At 62.3% G+C, this 12847-nt stretch overlaps 1 protein-coding gene across 2 annotated transcripts; it reads left to right on the top strand.

Annotated features, from left to right (window-relative positions):
- The first annotated feature begins 195 nt into the window (after window positions 1–195).
- On the top strand, window positions 196–9104 carry GATD3 (glutamine amidotransferase class 1 domain containing 3). Of its 2 annotated transcripts, XM_069474909.1 has the most exons (7): window positions 206–446; window positions 679–731; window positions 2511–2624; window positions 3627–3746; window positions 6613–6705; window positions 7176–7332; window positions 8262–9104. In XM_069474909.1, exons 1-7 carry the CDS (start codon window positions 285–287, stop codon window positions 8388–8390), a joined length of 828 nt encoding a protein of 275 aa, XP_069331010.1. In that variant the 5' UTR covers window positions 206–284; the 3' UTR covers window positions 8391–9104. The 2 variants fall into 2 exon arrangements, with proteins under 2 accessions (XP_069331011.1, XP_069331010.1); XM_069474910.1 differs by lacking the exon at window positions 6613–6705 and having other exon boundaries at window positions 196–446.
- Window positions 9105–12847: the final 3743 nt, after the last annotated feature.

The raw sequence follows: 12847 nt of genomic DNA, 5'->3' as shown, positions 1-12847 counted from the left end.
GCCGCCTCCATGGCGGGGATGCTCTGGGGCCCACGGCAGCGACCAGGCGCGGCGCGCGGGGACGCCCCCGGCCTCGGGTCTGGAGCGAGACGCCGGTCCACGCGGGCCAGGGACGTTTGTACGGGCAGGTCCCGGCGCCCCGATGGTGACTGCGCAAGCGCGACCCCGCCCATCGCCTCCCCGGCGAGGGGTGGGGCGTGTCCCGGGCCCCATTGGCGACTGCGCAGGCGGGCGGTGCGCCGGCGACGGCGGCCTGACCCTGCGACCCCGCTGTCCTCACCGCTATGGCGGCCGCCAGGGCCCTGATGGTGTCGAGACTGGCCGCGGCCTCCGCGTTTGCGCCGCTCCCCAGTCGCCTCCGGCCTCCTGCCCCCGTGGGTCGGACGCCCTTCCCGCGCGCCGCCCTTCACAGCTCCGCGCCGCGACCCGCAGCCAGGGTCGCGCTGGTGAGTGGACCGCGGTGCGGCGGGCCGGCTCCTGCCGCCAGCGGTCGGCCCTCTCCCTCTCCCTCTCCCTCTCCCTGGGTCAGTGCCCGCTGCCCGAGGTCGGTCTCTCCTCCCGGGGTCAGTGCCCGCCGCCCGAGGTCGGTCCCTCCTCCCGGGGTCAGTGCCCGCCGCCCAAGGTCGTCCCTTCCTCCCGAGTTCCGCTCCCCCCACGTCAGCTCCCGCTCCTCTGCAGGTGCTGTCTGGATGCGGCGTCTACGACGGGACCGAAATCCACGAGGCCTCGGCGTAAGTGCTCAGGGACAGCTGGTCCACCACGCCCGCTCGGGAAGGGCTCTCTCCCCGTGCAGTTTGCCTTTTCTGGAACCGTTTAGAGAAAGCATGTATTTTAAACATCCTGTAGTTGACTAAAAGGGCAAAAACGAGTGGCAGAAAACAGGGGGCACCGAAAGCGCTTGTAAATATCGGTCAGTGTACTGTCACCTGGAGACGGTCACTCAGCGCTTCGCTCCAGTGTGTTCAGCACACGTTACAGCCAGTGTCACAGCGGGTGGTCCCGAGGACAAACCCAGCGCACACAGAGAGTCGGAGAATCAAGGTTTATTCGACGGCGGGCTCAGAGGGGTCTCACCACCAAATTCTGAGCCCCGTCTACCCGATTTTTCCCACTTGTATTAAGTTGGGGTGGTCCGAGGGGTGGGGTCTCAGGTGGCTGATGTGCCAAGTAATAGATGGGGGTTTTCCTTACCACACCCGCGTTCCACAAACTGGGATCCCAGTTACTGGCCACATGTGAATGATTCTTCCGCAGAGAAACTAACTTCCTTCCGTTGAGTTCTCAGATGCAGGATGTTAAGGTTACAGTGCATCGTATTCTGGGTTGCAGATAGATCATCACTTACGAAATTGGTCAGGTACTGCTGCTCTGATTTTGTACTTTATCAGAAGTTACTGTGAGCAGAACCAGTAGGGTGTTAGGCCTACTGCACATGCCAGATCACCGTGTTTCGCGTGTGGTTAAGAGTAAATGGCGGAGAAGAGAGGTAGGTAGTGGTTAAGGTATGTTGGGCCGCTGAGAGGGGACCGAAACTAGTGGCCGTGCAGGGAGACTGCACCTGCCCAGTCTGGAGTTGGCTCTAGACATGGAGTGAGCCTCAGGGTGATGGAGCCTGGAGGCAAAGGGCCAGGATATGGTTTGTGAGTGGAGCTTGGGGAGAAAGAGCCTGTGAGCCAGGAAACAGCCAGGGAACAGCTTGAGACCTCCCAGGTGGACCGGCAAGGCATGTGTCTGGGTGGCTTCCTTACAGATGGCAGGACCCAAGGACCAGAGCCAGATCCTAACTGTGACCCTGGGCAAGTCCCTCATTTCAAGCCTCAGTTTCCTCTGTGGAAGGAGAGTAAGAGCCCCCGTGTCTGGGTGGGATTAGTGAGCTGTCGTACGTTAGCCTTTGGGATCCAGCTCACTGCCAGCTGTTGTCCTCAGTAGGAGCCGTCCGTTGCCCTTGGGGAGAGGGAGCTCCTCCCTGCCTGCTCATGTTGTCCTGGTGTCTCCGTGTCTCTCCCACCACCTGTGACGGGGGAGTTGGGGACACTAGGAATGGAACTTACTCAGTCATGTGGAAACCCCCACACACATCCTCCGAGCATGTCGCACACGTGCTGTTCATTCTTGGAGTTGTGTAGCCAGCGGCCCTGGGAGATCAGACGGGCTTTAGGTGAAGGCTGAGCACCCAGCAGCCACCTGGGAAGGCGAATGCACCCAGGCTGTGGCCTCAGCTGAGTCACCCAGCCGCCCGTGCCCCAGTTTGCGAAGGGCACTGTTGGGACCAGATGATCTCCCCCGACTACTTCTGTGAGTCCATCATGACCCACCAGGTGACACCGAAGTGGAATTGGGGACATTTGGGTTAGCACGCCAGCCATTCCTTTTGAAAGGTGAATAGGATATTAACGTAGATGAGGAATTTACTCCTGCCACTAAGCTAAAATCCTGTTTTTAAATTTGCGTTAACACAAACCTGGAGGGAGCACGTTTCAAAGAGTGGTCTCTGGTTTCCTCCCGTGCAGGATACTGGTGCACCTGAGCCGTGGGGGGGCCGAGGTCCAGATCTTTGCTCCTGACGTCCCTCAGATGCATGTGATCGACCACACCAAGGGACAGCCTTCTGAGAGTGAGACCAGGTGCGGAGACAGGACGGAAACTTGGACCTTCTGCCACCCCCACACACCACAGCCTTCGTCGCTGGCGTGACTTTAATGGGTGCCTGAAACTGTGTGTTCAAATACTGCCCTCCTCAGGCTGTTCTGGCAGTAATGCCGCTTTGGCTCGGAGTAGCTCTTACCTTCCAGTACTTTCAGAAAGAGAGGAGGTATCGACTGTGTTGCTTTCCACTGAGCAGAGCCGCCCATTCCTTCGTTCTGAGCAGAGACGGTCTTTCTCAGCCGGGTCGTCCGCTTGTTCGCCTGTCTGGGCTCCAGGTCTCTCTCAGCTAGTCCCAGCAGCGCTTCTGCTACTGAGCGTGTGTGGTCCTGGCCGTGCCCTGAGACCCGGGTCTCCCCCTGCCCGTCCTGCTCCCACTGCAGAGTAGCAGCCCTTGTCGGGTGTTTCCCGGCGCTTCCGGCTGGCTTCAGACAGTGAGAGGAGGCAGGGGCTTGAGGCCGGAGGAAGAAACCGCAGCTCTGTCTCCCGGGGACTGTGGTTTCTCCTGCCTGGGCGACTGGGCCCTGGCTCCCGAAGCCTGTGCCTGCTCCTTCTGTCCCCAAGCCTAGGCTGCTAGTAGGTTCCTGCTGGGGTGACCCTTGGGTCGCTTCACTTACCGAGAGCAGCGGCGTCTTCGCCACGCTGTGCCACCGTCCTTAGGGGATGCGCTGGGTTCTGTCTGCTTTAGAGACTTGGGGGGATTTCCTTTCCCTGGTGGCCCTGACTGGTGCAGAAGGCTGAGGCGTTGGGCGTAGGTTCTGACGTGCTGCTCTAAAGGGCCTCCGTGTGGACTGAGAATTGCTAGAACTGTTTGGCCTTTCCCGGGTACTGACCTGGAAGCGTCACGCCCCTGCCCGTGTGGGCGCTGTCCCTGCTGGCCGAGAGCTGTGTGGAGAACGTTCCTCTGCGGGCAGCGTTCCCTGCGCTGCTCCACAGCCCTCCACCCGCACACCGACCCTGTCTGTCGGGCTCTGCTTTCCCAGGAACGTGTTGACTGAGTCGGCGAGGATCGCCCGTGGCAAGATCGCAGACCTGGCCACACTCAGCGCGGCCAACCACGATGCCGCCATCTTTCCCGGAGGCTTTGGAGCCGCCAAAAACCTGTGCGTATTCAAGTTTCAGGGTCTTGTGCTGCTCCCCACGTGCAGTGATGGCTGGGAAGGGGGTGGTGGCAGGAGCAGCCATTGGGGTTTGGGGTCTGGATGGTGCGTGTGCCTGCTTGTGACCGGGAGCCGCTGTTGGGTGGGGCTCAGGTAGCATTTCAGGGGTCTTTCCCTGCTTCCCCTCTGGGCACTCCTGGTACTGACAGCGGCCAGAGTGGTTCCCTCTCCTCCCCGCCACGCTGTGGGGTTCGGCACGGTGGAATCAGTCTCTGGGCGTTTATTCTTTGCAGATACCAATTCTGTCCTAGAACCTTGAAGCCCAGAGAGTTGGAGTGGCGGTCTCCACGGGAGGAGGGGAGGCCTTCCTTGCTTTGCTGTTTGGGCTATTTCCAGAGTAACTGGACCGGGCGCTGTGGGGGCCTCTGGGTTTCAGATCCCCTGTGTTTCCTTCTCCTCTGCTGTCCAGACCCCTCCCTGCCCCGCCTTCCCGGCACGCACCCCTCCCCGCTGCTCGGTCGGCCTTTTCCATCCTCCCCTCTGTGTGCGGCGCCCTCCCGGCGGTGCAGCTACCACCCACACCTAGATCGCAAACTGCAAGGGCTTCTGGCCTGTGTTTCCCTGCTGCCTGCTGAGGGTAGAGTCAGAATCTCTTGTTAGGATTGTGAAGCCAGCGTCCCCTTCCCTCCTCGTCCCCTTCTCTCCCCATCAGCTCCTCCAGCCTGAGTTGGGGAGGAATGGGGGAGGGGCAGGCCACCTGCTTTGAATCCATGTGCTGACTTCCGTCCTGTCCCATGTGGTCAGCTGATAAGTTGACCTTTGTTCCATCCGCAATAGCACAGCAGCGTCCTGGCTGGCTGCTCGCGCTGCTCTGCGGGTCCTGTGCTGGGCAGGGAGTGACAGAGCCATTTCCTTCTCTGACTGTACCTTCCTGACTCTGAAACCGCAGGGCTGCGCTTTGCCTGTGGATGTCAGGACTCTTCCTCCCCCCTAATTCCGGCCCCGGTTTCCCAGCCCCTTTGGCCGTGCCCACACACCTTGCTCTCCCGAAAGCCAGTGGACCCTGGTGCTGCCTGAGCCCCAGACCTGGCGTGGCCCTGTCCTTTCCAGTGGTTTCACCAGCTGCCCGGCAGGACGGGCAGGCAGCGTGTACAGCGGGAGTTTCTCTCCCGACGGTTTCTTTGTGCAAAGGATGAGCTGGGCTCAAATCGCTCTGCCTCGCCTCTGGCCGCAAACCCCTTGCCTGAGGGGAAGGGGCCGTGGGAGGGTTTGCTGGGGCGCCGTCTCCCGCCCGCGGTCACTCTGCCCCTGCTACCGGAGCAGCAGGACGGGGCGTGTCAGGGCACGTGGTGTGGGGAGGCTCTGTCGCAGCACTCGCGGGCTCGGGGCCTTTGGCCCACGTGGTGTGCATCCGACCTCACGCTCCTTCCTGGGCGCTGCTCGCATCCCTGCCCACCCTTCCAGAAGAAAGACTGGCCCCGGCGGGCCCGGCTCCCGCGGAGCAGTGCCGAGGCCCAGGGCTCCTCTGACACTGTGGCTGCTGTTCCTGTGGGTCAGCATGGCTACACTGGTGCAGCCGTGCCGTCAGCTGTGGTGGGATCTGGTTCCTTCCCGCTCTGACCCCGAACTCTCCCTGGCCACTGCTAACAGCCTTGTATGTATTTCTAGAAGATTCTGTACATATGGGTACAGCAAAATGTAACTAGGTAGGCCGGTCATGGTGACTCACGCCTGTAATCCTAGCACTCTGGGAGGCCGAGGCGGGTGGATCGTTTGAGCTCAGGAGTTCGAGACCAGCCTGAGCAAGAGTGAGACCCCGTCTCTACTAAAAATAGAAAAATTAGCCGGGCATGGTGGCACATGCCTGCAGTCCCAGCTACCCGGGAGGCTGAGGCAGGAGGATTGCTTGAGCCCAGGAGTTTGAGGCTGCTATGAGCTAGGCTGATGCCACGGCACTCACTCTAGCCTGGGCAACAGAGCAAGACTCTGTCTCAAAAAAAAAAAAAACAATTAACCAGGCAGTAGCATCTTACGCATGTCGTCTGTGCTGTGTGGTTTTACTCACCAGTGTAGTTTGGAGATGGCCGGCGTCGAGCCGCCTGCACAGACCACCTGAGACCTGTTTAACTAGTTCCTACCGACGGCCGCTCAGGGCATTTCCTGTCGTCTTGCTTTCATTAGCGGTGTGGAGGTGTAACTGGCGTACACGTTTACGGTGCACCGTTGACCCGTTTGGGCCCTTGTGTACCCCTGAAGCCGTCTCCACATGGGGACAGTGAACATCCATCGCCCGAAAGGGTCCCAGTCCTTTGCAAGCAGACACGCGATAAAAATGCTGGCATGGGGGGCGGGCAGCGCAGAGCCCGAGGAGGGGAGTTCTTGGCGAGGGCACCTGCGCCGGTAGATCTGGGGGTGCTGCTGAGTCACAGCCCCCGGCCACAGCTCCTGCCGCAGCGTGGTGACGAGGGGGTCTGTGAGCTGGCGTCTGTGCCGCTGTCGGTGGCGGGAGCGCGTCTCTGTTTGGGTCGGTCGGTTTCTTCCGCAGCTCCTCTGCCTGCTTCCTGGGCTGTCTGGCCGCCCGGTGACTTAGCAGGCTCTGGAGGGTCCACAGCGGGGTGGGTCCCAGCGCCCTCCGTCCGCCACCGCCTTCAACGTCCCTCCACGTTCCCTGCTGTTCCTGCCTAAAAACGGGAAAAAATCAGATACGCGATTACACGGAAAGTCACACACACAAGATTGGCATCCACGCACACGTGTTACTCATCTCAGTTGTTTAGCACTCGGTGGAGCCAGACCTCAGAGCTAGGAGGGGCTGGGGGGCCCCAGGAGCACGGACGCGAGCGCGGCGCTGAGGAGGTCTCTCCCGCAGGAGCACGTTTGCCGTGGACGGGAAGGATTGCCGAGTTAACACGGACGTGGAGCGTGTCCTGAAGGAGTTCCACGCGGCCGGGAAGCCCGTCGGGTATGTGCGGCCAGGCCCGGGGAGGGTCACTCGCAGGCGGGGCTGTGGCCAGCGGCCTCTGGAGCTCAGCCGGCCGCTGCAGCCGTGAGCCGTGTGGTCCTGGAAACAGGCTGGCATTGTTTGCACACGCCGTCACGGCTGCCTCCGGCTCCTGAGATCCCTGCCGTGTGGGTGCCTGCACTCCTGATGTCTCCCCCTGGTGGAGACCTGTCATCCTTTCAGCTTCCAGAAGTGCCCCCGACAGTCCTTTCTCAACGCCCAGCCTTCCCCACGCCTCCCCCTCCTCGGCCAGAGCAGCCCCTTAGCCGCGGCACTCCCGGCTTCCGCTGCCCGGGGCGTCGCCGCAGTGCCCCGTCTGACGCACGTTCACTCTTGGGCCCCCCGCCCCCCAGGAGCTGTACCCGACCACACCCCTTTGTCCCCATGTCCCCACATGTCTCTGCGCTGACTGTGCTCTTTGCATCTTTCAGCTTGTGCTGCATCGCGCCTGTCCTTGCGGCCAAAGTGCTCAGAGGCGTCGAGGTCACCGTGGGCCATGAGCAGGAGGAGGGTGGCAAGTGGCCCTACGCCGGGACGGCAGAGGCCATCAAGGCCCTGGGCGCCAAGCACTGTGTCAAGGGAGTGGCCATATCCTTTCTGGCGGCCGGGACCAGGCCCGTGGTGTGCCTGTCTATCCCTGAGACGTGTGCTGGGGACGCCCCTCCTTCAGGGCAGCCTTGGTAGGTGGCTTCTTCACCAGGAGCTGTGCTTGCTGGTCTCACCATGGGGTGCCACAGCCTCACGCCCGAGGGAGCAGCACGGGTGCTGGGAGGGGAGGGCTGCACGGGGGTGTGGACGGTGAGGGACAGGCCGGGTGTGCAGGAAGTGCCACAGGGGCGTCCTGGCTTGGTTTTGGTGGAAGCTCCTCAGGCCGGTTGGGACGGTCCCATCCCAGCAGCCCGGCGTCCCCCGCTCTGTCCTGCGGAGCGGGTCCTCTGGGCTGCGAAGGCTGGTGTGGCTGTGGCCGTGGTGCTGAGAGCCTCGAGTGAGGCCCGTGGAAGGCCCTGTAGGGCCTCTGGCTGCGTGCGGGGTCTGTGGCCGTGTCTGCAGGACCCGGGGGAGAGCAAGGGTCTGGGGCTGGTTGGCCCTTGGCTGAGATTGCCCCTCTGCTGCCCTGCTGTCCCCAGCTCGAGGACCCAGCTGTCTCAGGGTTAGTTCTTGGTCTGAAAAGTGGAGGTGCTGCCACTGCCCTCCTCGGGGTCGTGAGCGTCCCAGGGCGGGTGTGTGCGAGCCGTGCGGGGCGCTGGTGTAGAGTGCGTCTGGCGGCAGCACCCGTCCCCTGGAGTCGAGGCTGCTTCCTCTGCAACACGCGTGAATCGAAGGCGAGTCTCTTGTCTAACTGGGCAGCGCACAGTGTAGGGAGGTGGCGCCGGGAAGTTCTCCGTGCTCCAGGTTCCGCTAGGAGGCGAGTTAGAAGGCGCTGCCCAGGGGCACCCAGGGAGCACGGAGGGCTGTGCTTCATGCCTGAGATTCCCCTGGTCCTCGGCGGGTGATGTTTTTCCATAACTTCTGCGCACGAAGCTCACGTGGACCTGAAAAACAAGGTGGTCACGACCCCGGCCTTCATGTGCGAGACCGCCCTCCACCACATCCACGATGGCGTCGGAGCCATGGTGAAGAAGGTGCTGGAACTCACTGGAAAGTGATGGAGACAGCAGGACCGTGCTCAGGGCTGTGGGCCCAGCCTCAGCCACCTGGCCCTGGAGCTGGTGGCCTGATTTCCGTCCAGCTGGGAATATGGCAGGACTTTATTTTTCTACCTGAGCAGGGAGGTTTGGGGGGTGATACGAGACTCCGTCCTTGGCTTAACTTCCCTTCACCTGGAGGCCGAGGCGGAGGCCAAGGTGGCTGATGGTTTAGTCTCTAAGCCACAGTGACTTGCCTGGCTGTGTCTCCTGAAAATTTACATCTGAGCTGCTTTTTCAGGATGAGAATCAGGTAGAGAAATACTATTCTACAGGCTTAGGTTTGATGATTCAGGTTATTTAGTTTTTGGAACAAAAAAAATTTTAAGTTTATAAGTCTAATCAGGAAACCAGAAATACCACGTTTCTAGACAAAGGCTGATTCTCTGGAGTAAACTTGTGCTAGTTGAAGTGGGGGATCTCTGTGGCAGGCGGGCCTTCTAGCCCGGAGAACATGCTGCTTTCCAGCGGGCGCTTCCGACAGCTGCGTGTTGGGCCTGGAACTGGCGAGTGCCAAGTATAGACGGGGCTCCCCGGTTAGTCACGGTTCCCTGGGTTCTCAGGAGGAAGGGGTTGCGGATGCTTAGCATCTGTAGCTGACCTGGCGGATACTAGCGGCAAAGGTCCCAGCCCGTGGAGAAGATGTGTGAAAAAGCAAAAATAAAGTACATTGACATAGTGCTGGCATTCGTCTTTGTGTGTGGGGGGGGGAGGTGTTTGGGGAGAAAACATCTTGGATGGGAGTGGGGTGTCTGTGCACACGTCACTCAATGTAGAATGTTCTTTCCCCTTCTGGTCTGTCTGCCTGAGCAGACAGGGCCGGGCCAGCCCGGGGAGGCTCCCTGGCCGGGTGGCAGTGGCTGCTGCAGCGTCGGGGGCTGGTCTGCGAGGACGGCTGCTGTGGGCCCACACGGCCTGCTGCTGGGTTCCGTGCAGTCTGCACCTGGCTGTGTCAGGTGCAGGCCCTGGATGCGCAGGCACCCGCCGCGCGGGATCAGCTGATGGAAGGGGCCTCCCTGCCCGTGTTCTTGGCTGTGCAGCAGGCGAGCGCAGGGCAGGGCTGCAGGCGGAGGCAGGGAGGGAGGCTGGTGCGTGTGGGTCCTGTCCCTCACCCGGCATGGTGTCTCAGCCAGTCCTGACGCCTCTGGCTCCTTCTCCATGGGAACTTGAGTCTCTGCTGGCCTGTCCCTCTCCCCCCACAGCGGGGCCTCAGGAAGTCCTCACAGGGCGGGAGCCTGCTCCACACACCCACGGCCCGCCGCACCAGCAGGACCGCACAGCGCAGGTGCAGCTGAGGACCCTTCCGGGCCGCTGGGCTCCCTGGAGCCAGTTGTCCTGCCTCCATGTCATGCCTGCGTCTCCTCGCGCGTTGGATGCGCTGCCTCTGGAAGTGCCGTGGAGGTGCCTGCTGAGCGGGGGACGGGGCGTGGCAGCCGGGAGCTTCACTGCGCCCCGGGGAAGTCTGCACAGCGGCAGGCGGGGCGCCACGGAGACCCCCCATGCCTGTGCCCACTGGAGGGTCTCCCACGTGGCCTGGGCATTCTTAGAGGATGTGGAAGCACCAAGTGCCCAAGAAATGGAAGCCACGCTCGGGAGTGACAGGCTGCTGTGTTTAATCTCCTCTCACTTCTCATGCACCTACGGTGGGCAGGTAAGCAGACAGGGCAGGTAAGCAGACGGCAGGTAAGCTGTCGGAAGCGAGCGCACCAGAATGTCCCCAGAGAAACGTTTATACACTCACTGGGCATTTGCAGTCCCTGTGCTGTCATTTGTCCGTCCTTTTTCCATATGAAGTATCCCATTGTCCAGTTCGCCGCCGTGGGTACTTTGTTAGGTTTTTTGGATTGGCCGGTGCCAGAGAAAGAAAGACAAGCAGAGTTGAAAGGGATAAGTAAAGAGGCTTTATTGGGGTGCTTCTGGGTGGGGGTAATGAGTCCCAGGAGAGGGACCCGAGCGAGGTTCCCAGGTCCAGGGGACGCGGGGGGGAGAGACCTGGGAAGCCGTGCCACCCAGAAGTCTGAGTGGGTTTATATGTTTTTTAGGGCTGTGGGTGGGGGTTTCTTTGGTGGGAAGATTTATGGAGGAACTTTCTGTTGCAGTTTTAGGGCAGGTGTGGAGAAACAGGAGGGGCTGGTAGCATGGGTGGACGCCAGGAGCCAAGACCCTTGTCACGGTAACCATCAGGTGTGGTGATTCTTTTAACTCAGGGGGGCCCAGCAGGCATTGTTCTCGGCAGGTCTCCTGAGCCTTTTCTCTTTTTCAGTAGGGAGGGGAGCGGTGCCCGCCACCAGCCTGACACTTTCCCTCCCCAAATCCCGCGGCAGCGGTCGGACGTGGCCCCGCACTCAGCGTTTCCTGTGTGCCAGCCGGGCCTGTCCCCGCCGCCCGTCCCCGCCTCCCGTCCCCACCGCATCTGCTGATGGGCACAGGCAGCCCTGGGAGGTGGGTCCTCCATGTCCCCGCTTGGCGGCTGCCGGGTCCTGAGGCCTGTAGGGCGGGGCCGGGCCGCGGTGCTAGAGCCTGTGCTCTAGAAACGACTGGAACGCGGGAGCTCGGGGCGGGGCCGCCGCAGACCGGAGAGTGCAGCCGCCGGGTCGTTCGGCGGGGATTTGGCGCCTGCTACAGGCCGGCGGGCGCCACTGCAGGTGCTGGGCGGGTGCCGGGTGAGCCGTGGCCCCCGGCAGGGTGCTCTCGTGGACAAGCTGGGGAAGAGGGTGGCCAGGGAAGGGGACGGGGCAGGCGTGGTGTGAGGACAGCACAGGGCGCGGGGCAGGGGGCGGCGCTGGAGCCTGGCCCTGCTGCCGCCCCACAGGGCTCCTCCCCGCACGCTGTGCAGCCCTGGAGCGCGGCTGTGGCTCCAGGCGCTGCCGCCAGGGGCGCTGCGGCGCTGTCGGGGTCGGGCCTCGGGCTCCTGGGCTGACCAAGGGTGGGCAGCCCCTGAGTGCCTCCTCTCAGCACCCTCAGTGGCCGGGATTGTCACCTTCAGCAGCCCTCCCTGCACCCCACCGCCCTGCCCCGTGCCCTGTCTCTCCTGTCCCCTGCGAGGGCACTGCCTCGCCTCCCATGCAGTCCCCAGGGCTCCACCAGCTGCTCCAACTCCCTGCTGGGTCCTACTGGGCCACCTCCCCCTGGGCCACCTGACCTGGCCGCTGTCCTGGGTGCTGCTCCTTCCCCTGCCTCCCCTCTGACCCCTCGCACTCCCAGACCTGCGCCCAGTGAGGCCGCAGCTCCAGCCGCCTTTTCCACTGTGAAACCACTGCCCGCTGGACACTGTGCTTGGCGTGGGGCCCCGGCTCAGCCTGCCCAAGCGGCCCCCCACATGCGCTCCTTCCCGCCTGCATCTGGGGGACCCCCGTGCACCCAGCTCCACACCAGACACCAGTCCCAGTCACCTGTTCCTCCCTGCCCACCCCCTGCTGTGGGTTTTTCCTGCCAGCAGGTCCAGGCGGGTCTCCCCCCTGCCAGGTCTCGCCCAGACCCTGGCAGACACCTTGGGGCCTCCTCCCAGCCCCAGGCCTGGTCCTGGCACCCGGGAACACCCATCCCGCCCTTTGTATGTTACTGGCCACCCTCGTCCCTCAGCCCCTCACCCTTCGGCCTCCGTATCACTGCAGAGAGGACTTCTCTGCTCTCCCTGGCCGAGGAGGGCCCCTCGCCCGCTGTCGTCCCGTGGGATCTCATGGTCTTTAACTGCATGCACGCGTGTACCACCGTACCAGCGTGTCCTCTGTGCTCCCTGGCCAGGAGCTCCAGGGGAGAAGGCACCAGCCTCCCCAGGCCAGGCGTGGGCTCGGCGTGAGCGGGCCGGTGCCTGAGCGGCGCCCACCAGAGCCCGGCCTTGGCGCCTCCCCCACCCGCTGCTGGGCCGCACACGCTCTTCCCTTTCCTCTAAGGCTGCCCTTAGTGTCACTTTTCTGTTTGTTTTAAATAGATTTTATTTTTGGAGGACGTGCAGGCTCATGGCAAAAGTGAGGAGGACGTACAGAGTTTCCCACACCCCCTTGCCCCCCGCATGCCCGCAGCCTCCCCACCGCCGACGTCCCCCGCACCGGCACACTGTCACCCAGAGTGCGTGGTGCACGCGAGGGCTCACTCTGTGTCGGGCATCTGTGGATTTGGACAAACGAGCGTGTAATGACATGTGTCTACCATCACGGTGTCACGCAAATGGTTTTATCGCCCTAGGAACCCTCTGTGACCTGCCTGTTCCTCCCCCCTCCCCTCACCCCCGCAACCGCTGGTCCCATCACTGTCTCCAGAGTTCTGCCGTCTTCCAGAACATCACTTAGTTGGAATCCTACAGCGTGTGGCCCTTTCAGACTGGCTTGTTCCACTTAGCAGTGTGCATTTGGGTTCCTCTGTGCCTTCGCATGGCTTGAGAGCTCAGCTCTTTTTAGCGCTGAAAAATATTTCTTCCC

The sequence above is a fragment of the Eulemur rufifrons genome, chromosome 7, assembly GCF_041146395.1.
Source record: "Eulemur rufifrons isolate Redbay chromosome 7, OSU_ERuf_1, whole genome shotgun sequence".
Classification (NCBI taxonomy): domain Eukaryota; kingdom Metazoa; phylum Chordata; class Mammalia; order Primates; family Lemuridae; genus Eulemur; species Eulemur rufifrons.
Note: the sequence above shows the minus strand (reverse complement) of the source record. Positions and strands in the feature narration are given on the sequence as shown.